Source organism: Enhydra lutris, unplaced genomic scaffold (assembly GCF_002288905.1).
Source record: "Enhydra lutris kenyoni isolate GAN:26980312 unplaced genomic scaffold, ASM228890v2 scaffoldscaffold6, whole genome shotgun sequence".
Taxonomy (NCBI): Eukaryota; Metazoa; Chordata; class Mammalia; order Carnivora; family Mustelidae; genus Enhydra; species Enhydra lutris.
This window is the reverse complement of record NW_019154090.1, coordinates 12206031-12224551: the sequence shown is the minus strand read 5'-3', so window position 1 is coordinate 12224551 and position 18521 is coordinate 12206031. Positions and strand designations below refer to the sequence as shown.

The 18521-nt window shown below is 53.0% G+C and overlaps 1 protein-coding gene across 3 annotated transcripts in view; it reads right to left on the bottom strand.

Annotated features, from left to right (window-relative positions):
- Positions 1 to 18521, bottom strand: part of LOC111141372 (phosphatidylinositol-3,4,5-trisphosphate dependent Rac exchange factor 1) — a 175023-nt gene that overhangs the window by 89888 nt on the left and 66614 nt on the right. For all 3 annotated transcript variants that reach the window (XM_022493862.1, XM_022493863.1, XM_022493865.1), the window contains exons 2-4: positions 11355 to 11426; positions 7478 to 7600; positions 744 to 848 (exon numbers count right to left, since the gene is read on the bottom strand). In XM_022493862.1, coding sequence (XP_022349570.1) covers positions 744 to 848; positions 7478 to 7600; positions 11355 to 11426 — 300 coding nt within the window. The remainder of the gene's footprint in view (positions 1 to 743; positions 849 to 7477; positions 7601 to 11354; positions 11427 to 18521) is intronic.

Sequence of the window (18521 nt, the reverse complement as noted above, 5' to 3'; positions counted from 1 at the left end):
GCAGAACCAAGAAACACATCCCTGATGACATATTTGAACACCTAGATTCTGCTGTGCCTGAAGCCCTCTTGGGTCTTAAACTTCCCAGAAAAGGGAACCCATAAAAAAAATTGGGGGGGGGGGGCACCTGGGTGGCTCAGTGGGTTAAGCCTCTGCCTTCGGTTCAAGTCATGATCTCGGGGTCCTGGGATAGAGCCCCACCTCGGGCTCTCTGCTCAGCGGGGAGCCTGCTTCCCCCTCTCTCTCTGCCTGCCTCTCTGCCTACTTGTGATCTCTGTCAAATAAATAAGTAAAATCTTTAAAAAAAAAATTGGGGGCATAAGCCAATTTTAACTGGGTTTTCATTCGCTTATAATTAAATAATCCTAAGGATACAATCATTACTACCATTTGCTGCCACTCTTATTAGGATCGTTACTTTAGATCAGGAGTTGGCAAACGTGGCCCTAGGGCTGGATCCAGCCCGCTGCCTGTTTTGTAAATAAGGTTTAACTGGAACACAGCCATGCTCACTCCTTTGCATATGATCTAAGGCAAAACAGAGTCACTGTGACAGAGAGTGCGTGATTCAAAAAGGCAAAAAATCTGGCCCTGTGTAGAAAACATTTGGTGATCCCAGAGTTACCCCAGCTGTTATGACCAGCTGACCCAGGCAACACAACACGGGTCAGCGTGAAGCTCTCTTGTGCCCAGAGATTCACAAGCCTGGGCTGAGCGGAAGGGAAGGTGACAAGCACACTTACCAAAAGGAAGGCTCGCACAGTGGGGATCTTGTTGAGCTCCACAAGCAACCGCAGGGCCTTCTCGTGGTTGCTGCAGTACTCCTCATACACGCAGAACTTGTCCTTCTGCAAGACAAGGACAGAGTCTGTGGGAGAGAGCCCGTGGCAGGAAAGCAGACACACTGATATGCGCCCATGGCTGGGCCAGCCTGGGAGGACCCCCGGGCCCTGAGTGACGACAGAGCAGGAGGGACCTCAGGTAGGGTGCCGTCCACTTACTGTGGGCCTCGCAGCCTCCACTCCTGCCCTGAGTCTGCACCCAGCAGCCTGAGTAACCTTTCAGGAAGCAGCACGGCCCAGGGTCAAGTGCACAAACTCAGAGCCAGCAGCCTGGGCTTGCAATCCTGGGTCTGCATTTAAGTATGAACTCGGACAAGTTCCCTGGCCTTTCTGTGCCTCCACCTCCTCATCAGGAAGGTGGAGTTGTTCACAGTTAATTCATGGGGTTGTTAGAGAGATTAAATGAGTTAAAACGTAAGGCTTTGGCATATGCTAAGTGTTCCATAAATGTCCATCCTTTGCATTAAACTGCAAGTCAGGCTGTGTCACACCCCTGCTGAAAACCCCCCAGTGGTATTCCACTGCACTAGGAAAGAAACCCAACACTTGATTATGAATTTCAAGGGCCAGATGTGACCCTGCCTTTCTCTGACCTCATCTCACTGGGCTTCCAGCTACTCCTTGAATTTGCCAGCCTATTCCTACCTCAGGGCCTTTGCACTTGCCATACCCTCTACCCAGAACATTCTCCCCCCAAGCCTGGCTACTCCCCATCTCAGATTCCACCTCCTCAAACAACACCTGGGCGACCCTAGCTAAAGCAGCCAGACAGGTGTAATCTGGAATGATTCAGATTATTTGTTTATCTGTCTATTCCCACACAGCAGTCAGCTCCCTGAAGGCAGTGACCACATCTGTCTTGTTCACTGAGGTAGTCTCCGATTGTGGCACAGTGGCTGGCACACAGTAGGGCCTCAATGAACATGTGCTAACCAGCTGGACTTTAAACACCTACTATGTGCAATGCCCTGTATATATGAACCTGAAAAATCTAAAGAAGGCTCAGGAATTTGGGGGAGCTGGGGGGAGTAGAGCCCTGGTCGCTGCCACACAGCAGTAACACTCTTGAGGCAAGGGGATAGCTCTGTTGACCTCCAAATGCCCCTAAGCCCAAAGCTGGACTCCGTCCAATCTAGAGGTCACCTGTGGGTCACCAGGTCTCTAACCATCAGTCAGGGCTTCCCGCACTCACAGGAAGCTCTGCACTGAGCATCCTCAGCTCCAAAAGGCTCACAGAACACCACCTCCCAACCTGCCAAACCCTAAATAAGGATGTCCTGGGTAAGACCACTGGACAGGAAGGGCTGAAGGACTTCCACCTCGGGCTGAGGGTTGGGCGGGAGACCCCAAGAAGCTAAGGAAGGAATAGGTGGTCCAGCAAAGCCAGCCAGTCATGTTGCTTCTAAACAAAGCCCCCGTCGTCCTGCCAGTGGAGCAGCTGCAGGAAAGAGCAAACCAAAGAGGAGGGAGGATGGGTTTCAGAATCAGTCAGCTGCCCCAGCCCGCCCCAACCCAGCTCTTAGGGCAGTGAGTGCACAACCTGAGCAGACGTGCTCCCCAGCGAAGGGCCCACAGCCACAGCCAAAGGCCAACACGGCAGAGTGTGTGCTAACCCCTTGGTCCCTGCCACACTCTGCCCTCCTGGAATGCGGGGACACTCAGGCACTCCTCACCACGACCTGACAGGTAATGACTATCTCCCCACTATCATAGGGGAAAACCAAAGCCAAGTCACAGGCCCAAGGGCTCATGCCTGGTGAAGCGGGAGCGCCGGGGCTTGACCCCTTGGAGCCCCCTTGCTGATGCACAGCTCTGGGTCACGGCAAAAGATGGGGACGGGAGGGGAAGGCCAAAGCGGACAAATCTCGAGCCACAGATCCACAAACTAAGCTCAGAGAGGGACTAGAGATAATGGGGACAAGCTTAGAGTGACTCTAGAACTACACCCCCTGGGTCAGAAGCCCAGCCCCATGCTCCCTGAGTAGTGGAGAGCCCTGGGCAAGCTGCTTCACCTCTGTCTGCTTCGGTTCCCTCATCCACAAAACACACCATGACAGCCCCCCACTACTGGAGCGGCTGGTGAGGTAAATGATCCACGGAGAATGAGGAGGTCAGTGCTGGGGACACGTGGACTCTATGGGACATCTCAAAATCCTTAGAAGTCTAGGCTACACATACAACCAATAAACATGAATCGTTAGAGAAAAATACCGAAACAAACAATGTCACAACTATCCAGGACAAGCCACCCTGACACATACTCCGAGGAGTGGCCAAACACTCTACAACATCATAAGATTACGAGCAACATCTCCAGACACCATGACCCATGTTGGCACACACACAGAAATACACGTCCCCAATGACCTCCTCCCTCGGCCGGTGCCTACAGAGCCATGAGGACAGGGAAGGAAAAGAGGGGACCCCAGTATCCCCCACACTGCCCAAGCAGACCTCTTTTCATTTCCACTGTCTCCAGTGAGCCCAGGGGACCACTGAGGCCAGTGGAGAGTGGTCAGACAAGAATGGACTGCAGGGGTTCACCCAAACAAGGATAAAAAGTTGTGGACAGGGGGCTGCCAGAAACACGGGGAGCCAGGCCTCCCAAGGCAGACCACGGTGAGGTGGGCTGCGGAGAAGGGGGAAAGGGGCCTTTCATGGTGAAGGTGACAGGAAGTGGTGGCCTGTCTGGAGCCTGTTCCTGCAGAGGTCTACAGGGCCTTACAGCTAGGGCTGGGCTCTGAATGCAGGCACAGGGATGACAGCAGGAGGTCCCAACCATATGTAAGGAGCTCTAGAAAAAAACTGCTCCGCAGCCGGAAGACCCTGACCTTTCCTGAGGCCACAGACCCCACTATCAGTCCTGTTCATAGATAAGCCACGGAGCCTCCAGGGCTCTATCAGCATCAACCTTGTAAGCCCAAGTGCAAGTTCTCCAGCCACATTCAGAGTCTGGCTCCCCAGGCTGCCAGCTCTGTATCTGTCACGTTTCGGAGCCCCTGCATTCTTGTCCAGAAGGTACAGACAACAACGGTGTCTCCACCATAAGGTGGAGACTTATCAGGTGACTACACCATAAAGGCTGAAAACAGCACGCAGCGAGGGCTCACTAAATATTAGCTGTTCTTATTGGGGCTGTTGTTACTACCACTATTAGGACGTCGGCAAGTTCATTATCCCACAGTGAACAGGTCTATGACATGGTGGAACAGGGAGCGGGTCGGTTCTGATGACCGAAGAAGGGGCGGGCAGAGTGGGGTGGAAGGGAGCCGAGTGGGCTCACAGGTTGAGAACAGGCCACCAGGGAAAGGACAGGGCCGAATCCAGGAAACGCTGAAGGCCCAGACCCCCAGGACCTCTTACTCCTCAGCTGCGCACTGTCCATCTCCCACCCCTCTACCCCGCCCCACCCCCGCCCCGCCCCGCCCCGGGCCACTGTGAGCTCCATGGGGGCGGGCTTTGCATCTGCTGGGTCTCTGCTGGAGCCCCAGTGGGGACTGCAGGCACCCTGAATGAAAGCAAGAAAGCATGAGGAGGAACTGAGAGGAGCCCAACAGGCCTCCAGCCAGCCCCACGCTTCTTCCAGATGACCCTGCTCTATAGCGACTGTGCCCCGGGCTCTTTGCGGGACCGTGTCTTGTCTTTTACCCAAGCAGCCATTCCCCGCTATTCCAGTCATGGCCCCCAGTTTCTCCCCTGGGATCCACCTCCTCCACTCGGGAGCCCACAGACCCCACTCCACTCCCAGGCACCACAAGTGAGCATATGACCCAAGTCAAACCAACCAGAGAGCTCCCTGTCCTGGCAGCCATGGCCATGTGACCCAAGTTGGGCAAGGACAACCCTCAAAGACTCATGTCGGAATTACTGTGAAGAGAAGCTCCCTTTGAACCGTCCCTGCTATAGCAGGCAGAGTATCAGCCTGAAACTGCTGAGGGTCACCTCTCCCACCCTGTGGGGCATAAAGTAACCCCCCGAACAGAGCCCTCAAGAATGAAGCCAACACAGAGGAAATTAGGGCCCAAAGATACAGACCAAGTCCTGAAAACACCATATGAGGCCCTGGATCCAGCTATGCCTAAAGCCCACTCACTGGAGTATTTCATTTGTATGTGCCGTATGCACTGTAAAGTCTTTTTCGTTTGTTTAAACCTATTTGAATTGGTAGTTTTGTCACTTCCAATGAAGACAGTCCTAATAAATGCACACTCTGAAAGGGGAAGGAAAATGAAAAACTGGACCCAAGTCTGGCAAAGTGACAGGGTCTCCCTGTCCATCTCCATCTGTACGATGAAAAGGTTGGGCCAGAAAGCAGAAGCCAATCTGTTTGTTCTCACATGCCAACCCCAATCGATGAATAGCACTGGCTGGAACACTGGTGAGGATTCTGGAACTGCCCTGGGGAGCCCGGAGGCAGAATGCTGTGATTGATTAGTAATGTCTGCCATGGCTGCAGGAGAGGAGAGTAAGGGAGTGAGAAGGTCGCTGTAGGTTTGTCATTCCTCATCCACTGAGCCCCTTCTCTGACGTGCTCTGCAGTGTCCTCCTCTCCTTCAGCTTGAAAAAAGGGCAGGCAACCAAAGGCTTGAGGCTTGGAGTAGTTAAATTTAGCAAATGGCAACACCCCCTCCTCAAACCATGCCCAGCCCCATCCCCCCATCCTTTCACTGAGCCCCATCCCAGCTGTGTCTCAAGCCTGAGACCCTGCAGATATGGAAATGCTGCTTTTGACAGCATTCAGCATTCAGACAAGCGTTCAGTTTCCCCCTAGAGGCCCCACATGGGGTTTTGATTGTCGTGCCAAAAAGAAACGGACAAACAGTTATACACACACAGATGTGGCGGGTGGGGAACGTGTGGCTGTGGGTTTGGGCTGTGAAGGAGGAGACATGGACAGGTGCCAGATGGGGACATCTGGGGAAGAGGGGTGAGCCCCAGGGGAGGGCTCAAGGATTGTCAGAGGTGATGGCCGCTGTCCACAGTCACCCACAGAGTGACACATACTCCACAGAGACCATGTGCTCCAAACCACTCACTTCACACCCAAAAGGCCTGAGACTCAGAAAAGGGAAGGAGCTGGCCATGTAGACATCTGCTCCAGTGCGGAGGGGAGCCTGAGCTCCAGGTCTCACTTTCACAAAGGTTTCCCCAACTTCTCGTCTGCCTATCCGCATAGCTCGGGATGCGCAGACCACGTAACCTCCCTGCTAAAAACCTACAACTCTTAGAATAAGATCCCTCTGCGATCTGCCCCATGGCATCCCTGCCCTCCCTCCATCACTCACTCTGCTCCGGCCACAACAGGCTGCCTGCCTTCCTCCTGCGTACATGCCTGTTCCCAGTCTGGGGCCTCTGCCCTTGCTAGTCTCAGCCTCTGGAATGTCTCTCCCCAAGATCTTCCCATTCCACTGCATTTCAGAGCCCTGCCCTGACCAGGGTTGCCAGACTAAACACAAGACACCGAGCTGAATTCAAAATTTCAGATGAACAAACAAATCATTTCTTAGTATAAGTATATCTCAAATAGTGCATGAGACATACATACGCTAAAAAATTATGTCATTTATCAAATGTACTAGATGTCCTGGGTGTTCTTGTTTGCTCAGTCTAGCAACCCTGTCCCCAACTTCCCAATCTCAAACAACCTCGAGCAGAGTCAGCCCTTGTCGCCTCCATATTTTATATTCTTCACGGCCCGTGTCACCATCTGAAATGGCCTCCTCCATTTCTCCAGCTCACGAGCCTCAGGGCAGCAAACACAAGCTCATCTCATAAAGGGCAGCAACCTTGGACCCAAGTACAGTGCCGGGGACACAGCAAGTGTTTCGTATGTATTTCAGGACCCTTCTCATGTAAGATGGTGACAACGTGAGCCTGGGGCCAGATTACAATGGCTCCAAATCCGGGCTCTAGCTCTCACGAGCTGTGTAAGTCACACTAGGACTCACCCTCTCTGGGCCTCGGTTCCCCCATGGCCAAAGTGAGAACAATGATAGTACACACTGTTGAAGGCTGTTGTGAAGCCTGAATGAATGAAAATATATAAAAGCACTGCAAACAGCGCCCAGCGCAAAGAGAATGTCTGTGTCAGTGTGCAATCAATTTGGTAGTTAGTGGTTGGGTTTTAGGGTGCCCACGGCCCCCTTCCTCCAACCATCCCCTCACTATTCCAAGCAACGTGGCAATCCTGCAGGAAGACAGAGGCTCCTATGAAAAGCCTCAGCCTCTCTGACTGGCAGCTGAAGTGGGACCCTAAGACACCCTTGTGTGTCACACTCAGGTCTGTGTGACCCAAGGCCACCCTCTTGGCCCCGGCTACCCCTGTTGGTCACGCTGCAGCAGAAGGGCCCTGCCACACCAGGAGGTCAGGGGAACCCCAGGACACAGGCATTCAGCAGGGAGCCCTGAGGAAATGGGAGCCACACACTACATGCCACTGAGGGGAGGGAGAACCCAGTAAGAATAGACCTAGTCTGCTGGGCCCGAACTGCTTCCCATCGCTCCCGGGGGGCAGAGGCTGGGCCTGCCTGCCACCCGCCGCCCCACCTCCCAGACAGGCCTACCGAGGAAGCTGGGGACGAAGCCCACTTCCCCAAAGCTGCAGCCTACAACAGGGGCTGGGCCACTGAACTCACGAATTTTAAGAAAACGTTCCCAAGTTCATGCTGAGACTGAGGCTCGGGATGTAAACAGTACTCCAAGGCAGCCAAGAAATCCTTATGAACTTCTAAGATGTCTTCGATGTTTGAGAACAGGACCTGTGAGGGAAGAGAGGGAGGCCCAAGGACCATGTTAATCGAGGCATAGAGGGAGGGCAAAATCAAGCAAAAACAGGGGAAAAAAAAAAAAAAACCATAACCCCCAGTGCAGGCGAGGATATAATGATGCAACAGGCACTCCGATAGGCTGGAGCCAGTTAACCACTAATTTTTATTATTTTTATAATGCTAAACCAAAATATGGTCAACGTTTATTCTGCAGGATTCATACCTAATCCTGGGCTAAGAACTTCACAGGCATTTATGGCACCCAGGGCTCGCTGCAGGCCCACGATGTAGAGACAACTGTCACTCCCCATTTACAGATGAAGAGCAGGGACCCAGAGTAAATTAACATTCTCAAGGTCGCACAGTCCAGTAAGCAGCAGAACCGAGGTTCACACTCAGCATGCAGTGAATTTTATATGAAGACATTTAACAGTTTTCATCGTGGCCAGACCACCAGCACATCCCATCAAAAGGCTGATTTTTAAAACGATGAGGGTACGTCCATGCACCTACTAAAATGATGTGGCAGAAGAAAAGAGGATAGGGAAGGATGTCCGAAATATGCTGTGTAAACTTGCACACACAATACCGGATTGCCTTTTCTCCCCTAGGAATCTACAAATTTTGAAATGCATGTACCATCTGACCCAGCAATTCTACATTGTAGAATTTACCTGTCAGTCAGTAGTCTCCGAGCAGGGACAATTGTGTACCCCACAATCACAGATTTCCTAGGTAGAGGCTGGGGATGCTATTAAACACCCTACAATACACAGGCAGCCCCCAGAGCAAAGAATTCTCCAGACCAACGTGTTAATAATACCCAGTGAAGAGCCTGGTGGACAGATAAGGACATACTCCAGCCCTATTTGCAAAAGCAAAAAACTGGGAAAAAGGCAAGTGTCTAAAGGGGGACTCCTACTCAACAAACAGTTAAATAAACTGGACAGGTTATAATCAAATAAATTCTATATGCTGAGATGCTATGCAGCCTATAAAAAGAATCTGCAGCTCTGTGGATAGAGATATGGAATCCTGGAATGGTCTTCAATATACATTACCATGTGTGGGGGTGCGGATCATGGTGCCAAGCAAGATTCCAGCATGGACCCATTTGTGTTCGTTTAGGGGGGAAAAAAAAAAAAGACAGGGGCGCCTGGGTGGCTCAGTCAGTTAAGGATCTGCCTTTGGCTCAGGTCATGATCTCAGGGTCCTGGGATTGAGCCCCATATTGGGCTCTCTGCTCAGTGGGGAGTCTGCTTCTCCCTCTCCCTCTGCCCCACCTCAGCTCCTGCTCTCCCCCCACCTCAAATAAATAAAATCTTTTAAAAAATACATTTAAATTCAAAAAAATTTTTTAAAAGGCCATTCCTCTCCCTAGGCTGGCAAAAGCAGAGACTGTCTGAATGAAGAGTAAAGCCGGTAACTGCAGGGACCGCTGGGAAAGAGAACTAGGAAGACTTTCGGTTATTCACTTAAGGTCCTTTTAAACGCATAAATTCTTTTTTCCCCTCTTTTCTTAAAAAAGGAGGTGCATTTTTTTTTTTATTTAATTTTGAAGAAGGTACCCACGTGGTTCAAAAACTAAAACACAGTACAGCGAATCCGGTGAGGAGATCCGCCCCCCACCCCAGCCATCCCACTGGGGCTCACAGCAGGGGTAACCGGTGTTACTACTGGTTCCTGGTTCCCTCTAGGGTTCCTTCATCATTTGTTCAGCAAATACAGACCAAGCACCTGCTGTGTGCCAGGCACTGTTAGGGGCCCTGGGGGATCCAGCAGGGAACAGACAAGCGCATGCCTCCACGGAGGTGACATTCTAATGGAAGGGGACGGACAAGAAACAAAGAGTTAAAATAGAATGTTTTGGGAAGTCAGAAGCACTTAAGACAAAAGTAAAACAGGAAGGGAGTCCCAGGGAGGGGCGGAGGGCCAGGGACAGTCCCTCTGAGAAGGTGACATCTGAGTCAAGAGCTCAAGGAATGAAGACTAACCTCACCAACCTTCGGAATGCACCAGAAAGTCTGCAGAGGGAGCTGGCCTGTGGGTGGGCAGGGAAGGCAGAGAGGTGAGACCATTCCGCAAAGGCGGCACTGTGAAAGGGCCAGCGAGTGTCTTCCTCCTCTGTCTCGCCCTGGGGGACACTCATCAGGGAGGTGGGGGGTGGGGGGAGTCACCTGCCCTGTCTGGTTCTGTTTCTCTCTCTCACCCTTTCCGGTTCACATGGTTAAATCAGCTTCTGTTAAAGACAAACAGCAGAGATCCTACTGCCAGACGTCCTTCAAGGAACGGCAGCAAAATTTCAGAATAAATATTTGTCTCCCAAAAGAAACGAGAGCATGTATCGTCCAAAAGGCATACATAAGAATGGTCATAAAAGCCCAGAATTGGAAGTAACCCAAATATCCGTCAACAGGAGAATGGACCATAAATCATGGGACATTTGTACTATGGATTACGACCCAGCAATTAAAGAGACAGAGTCACAGCCACACATGACAACACGGGCAAAAGTCACACACACACACACCAGTGAGCAAAAGGCACTAGATGTGAAAGAGCTCACTTTTATATAAAGTTCGTGAACAGGCAAAACTCATCAGTGGCTCGGCTTTGAGGAGTGGGCATTTATGGGGTGGGGAATGGGGGACACAGAGCAGCCCACGGGGGCGGGAAATGCTCCATCCTCACTGCAGTCGTGTCCACAGGTATGTCCGTATGTGACACTGCATCACGTCTGATACTCACAATGCACCCTTTCCTGTATGTGAGTCTTAGCTCATTAAAAAAAAAAAAAGTAATTTTTTAAAAACTGTCTTAAGTTACAATTCAAAAATTCTAGCAATCTTTACATTGCAATAAAAAAATCAACTGTGAGAAATACACATAATAAACAGCAGGTCCCCGGTAAATATTTGCTGAACGAAGAATGTGTGTGTGCGGAAAAGACTTAAATGCCAGCACTGTCAGAGACCAGACGGGCAGCGAGACCTGAGCGGCTCTCTTTACATCTAAAGCCTTAACTTTCTTACTCAAGACGCTGGACTCAGGACTACCCGCCATAAGGCTCCTGTCCAGACTAACCGAGACATGTGGGGGGAATGTCCTGCTGGATCAAGCCCTTTGTGCACAATGCAAGTCAGGGACCTCTGACACCCACCCCACGCTGCCCCCGCTCGCCCCCTGGACCAGGGACGCCGGAGCCCCAAGAACTAAAGGCAACTTCCCAGAGAGTGAGATCAGGCTGGAAAGCCAGGCCCGGGCAGGGCAGGGGCCTCTGCCGTGCACACAGAGGACTTATTGATGTCCTCCCGAAACCCCCCAGAGTCGCAGCCAAGATGAAGGCCGGACCCAATTACTCAACCGCTCTGCCTCGCCACTCAATGCCCAGTGCAGGGGCACAGGCCGGGGCTGCCAAGAGGGCGGCTGGAGGTGCCAAGGCTCCCAGGGGCACTTGGGAAGGGATTTTCCACTGGCTCCATGCCAGGGGGCCTGGCACAGAGAAGGCTGGGAGACAGGATGGCCATGACGAGCAAGGAGACAAAGTCTCGAGTTGGCTGAGTCCTCCTGATGCCCACCAAGCGCAGAGCCCCCAGGGCCCGCAGGGAGCACAGGCTGTGGGAGGGCAAAGCCAGCTGCCAGCAGGGAGGGGGGCCTCCCACTCTGCCCCCTGAGCTTCGCCCCTAGAGGAGCAAGGCACACCACGGCAGGACCGTCTGCAAGGGGCTGGCCCAGCAGTACACACCTTGACGTTCTCCTCGGTGAGGCCCTTCTCCACTGAGTCCGCCACGTTCTGCCGGATGCGATGCAGGAAGGCCTAGAGGAAGAGAAGCAAGGAGAGGTGAGCATCCAGGCCTCTGATCTCCCGGGGATGGCCTGAAAGGAGGACCACAGTTCCAGTGCCACCGAGAACGGACACGGGAGGTACCACGGCCCAGGGACGTGGGCAAGGAGTAAGGAAAAACCTACCTAGCTTCTGCATTAAACACACTGGAGTAACCCTCACCCCATTCAGTCAACAGATGTTTATTGAGCATCTCTGACCTCAGGCCCTGTGACCTCAGGCCCTGTGGGGGGGGGGGGAACGACACAGCAACGCCCCGCCCTCAGGGAGATGCACTCCCATGGGCTCCTTACTCTCTCAGGTTAAAATTCACTTCCCTTCTTTTTTTAAATTCCTTTTTCAAAAATGTAACTTACAAATAATAACATATTCATTCACATGCTTCAAAAGTCAAAACCATAAAAAGAGTCAAAAATACAAAGAGCCTCTCTCCTGCACCCCGGGCCCCAGGGCATCTAGTCCCTCCCCACCCCCCAGGGGAACCAGAGCTGCTCGTGTCCCGGGTCCCCTTCCAGAGAATCTTCATGCGAAAAATAACAAATGGAAAATATATACTTATATACACATACACACCCATGTTCTTATTTTTACCCTTTCTTACACACCAAAAACACAGCAGCAGACCCAGGCCACGCGGCACCTGCTTTTCCCACTTAATCCTGCTTAGAGATCCTCCCCATCCTTCGTAGGGAGCACCCGCATTCTCTGTTCCAGCTGCCCGGGATCCTGCGTATGGACGGACCCCAGCTCTTGTGCCACTTTTTTCAGGGGCTCAGAAAAGAGGTCATCTCTGTCCTCTGTGATGTGGCAGACGACAAAGAAGGGAGGGGGTGCCGGGGACCGCAGGGAGCTGGCCAGCACGTCCCATCGAAGGGGGATGGCCGCGTCTTCCTTCCAAGCGTGGTCAGGTGGGAAGGCGGCTGGCCCAGGGCCACCAGGTGTTCTGGTATTTTTCTCAACAGAAGCCAGAAATTAAGATTTTTTTTTCTTTTGCGCAAAGTCTCCCAGTTTTTAAATATCAGCAGAATATTGGTGGTTTTTGTGAGGAACCAGATTTTAGGGGTCGAGCAGGATGGGGGGCACCAGAATGGAGGGATGCAGCCATGCTGATGAGAAAAGACAGATGACGGTGGCCTGGCCCTTCTGTGGCAGGGATGGAGCTGGCGATGGAAAAACTACTGAGAAGAACGCGGGGGCTCGGGTAGGGGAATGGGAGATGTACCCGAGGGAGACAGAGGCCCACACAGCAAACTCTCCACTGGACCCAGGCTGACCTGCCATCAGCTATAGGCCATCCCCTGTGAAAATGACATCACAGTCCTGTCACAACCACAGGGCCATGAGGAGCTGCGGTGGCCAGTCGGGTGCCCTCCCTGCCACAGCTGATTATAGCAATGCGGATCAGCACGGGGTCCCCGCTGCAGAGCCCAGATGCAGGTTAATTAAGTGTGTCTCTGTGCCCATGCTCATCTGGGAAGATCTCCTAGTGGTGGGGAGATGGTGGGGGGGACAGCCCGGATGGAGGAAAGCAGGGGCAGGCAGGCCAAGAGGAGGCTGACCATCCACAGACGGCTGTCAGATCCTTTTCCATCAGCCAAGGATGTCGGTGGCTGTCACGGGGTGCCAGCCAGCCAAGGACTCGGGTCTCTTGGGGGTGGTGCACTGCGGCCTCACGTAGGGTCATGCGGAGGAAAGTCGACGACACAGAGCGGGGCAGAGCAGTCTCCGCCAGTCGCCCCAGCCCACGGTTAAGTCCCAAGCCTGGACTTCTCCCCTGAAGACTCCACACATCCCACCCAGACGCCGAGGGCATCCAAATCCTAGCTCCTGATCGTCCCTCCCAACCCAAACCACCCAAGCTCTTCCCAGCCGGACTGACGCCGCTGCTGCCTGCCGGGGGCTCCAGCCAAAAACCCCCAGTTGTCCCCGTCACCCTCCACGCCTCTCTTTCTCTGGCACCCCACTTCTATCCATCAGCAAATTCTACCAGCTTCACCTTCAACAGCTATTAAAAATCCAACCTTGGGGCGCCTGGGTGGCTCAGTGGGTTAAGCCGCTGCCTTCGGCTCGGGTCATGATCTCAGGGTCCTGGGATCGAGTCCCACATCGGGCTCTCTGCTCAGCAGGGATCCTGCTTCCCTCTCTCTCTCTCTGCCTGCCTCTCTGTCTACCTGTGATCTCTCTCTGTCAAATAAATAAATAAATAAATAAATAAAAATCCAACCTTGGGGGCGCCTGGGTGGCTCAGTGGGTTGGACATCCAACTGCTGGTTGCCGCTCAGGTCATGATCTCATGGGTCGTGGGATCGAGCCCCACGTCAGGCTCCATGCTGGGTGAGGAGTCTGCCTGAAGAGTCTCCCTCTCCCTCTGCCCTTCCCCCTGCGTGTGCGTGCACCTTCTCTAGCTCTCTCAAATAAATAAATAGTTCTTAAAAAAAAAAAATCCAACCTCTTCTCTCCACCTCCATAGCCACCCCTGCCTCAGTCCAAGGCACCACCTTCTCCTGCCTAGACCAACACAATCACCTCCTCCCTGTTCCCCCTCATTGTCCCCAAAGTCCTTTCTCCACACACAACCAGAGGAATCTTATTAAATATGTAAATCAGAGCCTGTCAATCCACAGCTTAAAATCCTCAACAGCTTCCTACTGTGCTTAAAAAAAAAAAACAAACAAAAAACAAATCCTCCCTCAGCCCATAAGGCCCCCATGACCTTGTCCTAGTTAACCTCTCCCCACACCTTCCAGCACGCACTTTATCACTCCACACCTCAACGCTCTTCAGTCCCACCATCATTCTATTTCTTCAACCCGCCAGGAGACACTCCTGCCTCAGGACACAGGACATCTACACGTGCTGCTCTTACTAGCAGGATATTCTTCCCTAGCTCTACTATGGGCCAGCTCCTTCTCATCCATCAGACCTTAGCTCAAATGGCATCTCCTCCAGGAAGCCCTCCTTCTCTTCATACACTCCCCACCTTCCCATCTTGCATTAAAAGTCCATTAAAGAGTGAGGTTAGGCAACCTTCATCAGTTCCTAAGGGAAAGGCCAATATAAGAAGGGAGCATGGCTGGAATGAAACCTTTACCCCAATCCAACAATAAAGACCAGGTTTGGAAACTGACAGTTTGTGTTTAAGCAGAGATCCTCCTCTTTCCTGCTGTGTAACCTCAGGAAAATGCATTAGCCTCTCTGAGTCTCAGTTTAGTAATTCCCAAATAGGGGGATCACAGCAATACCTCCCTACCTTTCAGAACGCAAAAGGATAAAGGGAATGGAAGCTCCACGAGGGTAGGGGGCTTGCCTCTCTTGTTCCCAGCTGCATCCCCAGGCACCCCAGTATGCTGGCATACAGAAAGCACTGAACAATGAAAGGAAGGGGTGGGATGTGCCCGACACACAGCAGGAGCCTGCTGGAAGCCTGCTGACCTCTCCTATTAAAGGGTCACAGGGGCTGGGGACAGGCGCTCCTTAAGGATGCTTCAGCAGCAGCAGTGCTGCTGGGAAGGCCAGCCTCCAGCCTCCTGGGACTGGAGGGAGACAAAGGCCCGCTGGCCCAGCACCGCTGGGGACAGCAGGAAGCTGGGAGTGCTGGCCTAGATCGGGGCTTCCTGTCCTGGTTTCTTCGAGCAAGCAAAGCTACCGCTATTGTGCTGGGACAATGAGAGGCTCGGGCCACCCACAGAGGAGCGGCAAACAGGCCTGCGTGATGGGCACAATGGGCAGCTCGTGACCCGGAAAGAATGGCTAGGCAGGGGCTCTGGGCCCAGCCCTTGTGCTGCCCAAGGCACGATCGGCTTTTCCAGGCGCTGCTAATGCCCTCCGTGCAGGCGAGGTGGTTAGAGGGAGTCTTGGGGGCGACTCCAGGTCCAAGCCTTGACAGCTCTGGAACACTTGGCCAAAAGCCGCTCTGTCTTGGGAACCTCCCTTAGAGATGAGGCCATTCTCAGGATTCCCAGGGCTGCCTGAGACTCCGCTCTGGCCCCGCCATCTCTGTCCAGGCAGTGTCTGCGCCGTCGTGCTGCCTGTCCCCACACCTGCCCAAGTCCCTCTCTACTTTTGTTGACAATGATGATGGAACAGGTGAAGGATTTAGAAAGGCACAGAGAAAAATCCAACCAACGGCCACAAACTCCACTTCAGAAAACCTTAACATTATCCCAAATTTGCTTTACACCATTTTCTGAAAGAAATTCATCAAATCTGGGGGAGATGCAGACTGGGAAGGGGCACGAGGAAGCCCTGGGAGGTGCTGGAAATGTTCTATTACTTGATCTGAGTGGCGGTTCCACAAGCCAATGCATATCCAAAGCCTCGCCCGTGTGTACTTCATACACATACCGTGTGAGTATCAACCTCAACGCGGATCAGGAAGGAACGAATCACGGCAGAAAGAGGGGAGGCACTGGTGCACCTGCCCTCCTGCAAGGCACCCTCCCCTCCTCCCACGTCCTGGATATGGGACTCCTCATTCCCATGCATGCCCTTTGCCCATTTAATGCACTTATGTGAACAGACAAGCAATAAAGAACACTGTTCTGCGGGTTTACAACGCTTCTGTAAATGACACACTTTCAGCAACTTGCTTTTCTTACTCGACATCCCATCTTCCACATTCACCCACGCTGTCATGCACACTGGGCAGCACCTGCTCTCCAGACCCCACCCACGTCCCTTGGTCCTCACCCCCAGGGTGCACGCCATCACGCCTCCAGCTGCCGGGCACCCCCATCTTGGAGCCTGAGGGCCCTCTCCCCCGTGCAGGGCAGACCAGACAGACAGGGGAGAAGCCTGAGGTGCGCTTCCCCCGAGGCCCACAGTGGTGACCTGCTTGACGACGCACCTTGCGTGGCCACCTTCCATCCCCCACTTCAATCCCTCGCTTCGCTGTGGATGGTTCCTAGCTGCTTCCTCCCAAACAAACTAGTGCCCCTTGAATCAGTCTCTGGATCTGCTTCTGGGCAGCCCACCCAGGGTGAGGCCTCCGGTTGTTCATTTCATTGCTGAGTACTTAGAAGTATCATGAGGCAGAAGTTTAGGTGGTTCCAAATGTCCTTCCGACAAACAGCGCTATGATGGGTAGTACGTCCTTGGGGCTCAGGCACTCCAGATCCTCCAAACGCACACTGATTGCTCCTGAGGTTCAAGTGTGCAAATTCCCCCAGATGTGTACCCACGTGTGGGACAGTTGGCCAGGTTTAGAGATATGTTCAACTTGACTAAGCGGCTCTCTGCCATGATCGTAACACATCCACTCTGACCAGCAGCAGATGAAAGTCCCCACAACTCCACACCTAGGACAAGATCCACGTGCTCTCGTTCTTTCATTTAATAAACACGTGCTGAGACTCCCACGGTACCCTCATTAGCTCATTTCGAACCCCACAAGCAGCTTTTGGGGTAGGTATTTTGGTCCCATTCTACAGGTGAGAAAAACTGAGGCCCAGAAGATAAGAAGCCTAATAGAAGGCATCTAGCCAGAAGTCAACAGAGCCCAACCCCAGCCCAGGAATGTCTAACTCCTGCTTGCTGCTCGGAGGGGACCAGAGAGGCTGTTCATTGGGCCCACATGTCTCCAGGGCTCCCAGACACAACATGATCGATTAGTGATGTCTGCCACAGCTATGGCAATGGCAGGGCGAGTAGGGCTATGTATTTGCCATCTCCAGAGAGCTCCTGCCGCATGGAGGAAGGCAGGGAGCATGAGAGGCACTCACCTGAGGTCAAGAAAGGTTAATGAGAAAACACAGATCAGACCAGGTCTCCTGATGGCAGGCTCCCATCTGCCCTACCTTGCCTTGGAGCAATGACTCCCAGCTCAGAGGTGACCATGCCCTCCAGAAGAGAAGACAATGCCCATGGTCTCTGGGGTTGTCACGACTAGGGATGTGAGCACTACTGCGCAGAGACCACAGATGCTGCTAACCATCCACCACTGCCCGGGACGGAGCCCACAGAGAAGAATCTGGCCCCAAACATCAGTAGCTCCAAGGGAGAGTAACCCTGCCTTAGAAGAGGCTCTTCTAAAACCTAGAAAGACAAGACACTGCAAGATGAGGGCTCCTCCCACCCCTCACTTAGCCACAGGAGCTGGTCTCCTTTCCTCCCGTGTACACTCCTTTTGTCCCCACCCAGACCTCTGTGGTGGCCTCTCTGGGCCCAAGGGAACTTTCTTCCCAGACGTTCAACTACCAGGGGAGACCCCCCTCCCCGGCTCACAGAGGTCTCCTCTTAGACCCAGAGAAAGGCGAGACTTGCCACACTCCCCACAGCCATTTGAACCCTGTCACCCTTCCCAAAATTGACTGGTCACTGTCGGCAGTGGCCTCACTGACAGAGTTACGTGGGGACCTCACTGTCTGGGAGCATCTCCCCCGCAGAGCAGGAGCCGTCCCAGGGCCCAGGGTGGTTTCATTCACTGCCATATCCTCAGCCCACAGCAGGTGCTCAACAAAAGTGAGGAGGAATGGTGGGAGGGGGAAACTGAGGCAGGGGGGCCCAGAAGAGGCTCCAGAAGTAGCCGGTACAGAATTAGGAGTACTAGAATAGTAACAGTAACAATAATAATAAAAGTAATAATAAAACATTTATTACTGTTTACTATTATGACCCCTTACATCTTGGGGCCCTACTCTGTGCCAGGTGCTGTGCCAAGCATTTTAATCCTCAGGTAACTGTAGCAGGTAGGTACTATTACTGCTGAGCCCATTTTACAGAGGAGGGAACTGAGGCCTGGGGCAGTAAAGAGCTTATCCAAAGCCACCCAGCTAGCGAGTGGCAGAGCTGGACTCAGAACCCAGGCAGTTTGTTCTGGTGATGAGCCCCCAGCCTACCACCCCCCGCCACACACACACATACACCCTCAGTGAGTAACTACAGACAACTGACCACATGGGCAGAAAACAGGTAGCAGCTGCCCTTCGGGGTGCCTCTGGGAGCTGCCATCTGTCTGGGACCTGCAGCCACAGCCTGGGGAGGCTAAATCTCTCCCTGGAGATAAAAAGGAATAGAAAGAGGCCTCCAAGTCGCTCTCTGAGACGTGATCCCTGATAGGGGATGGGGGGG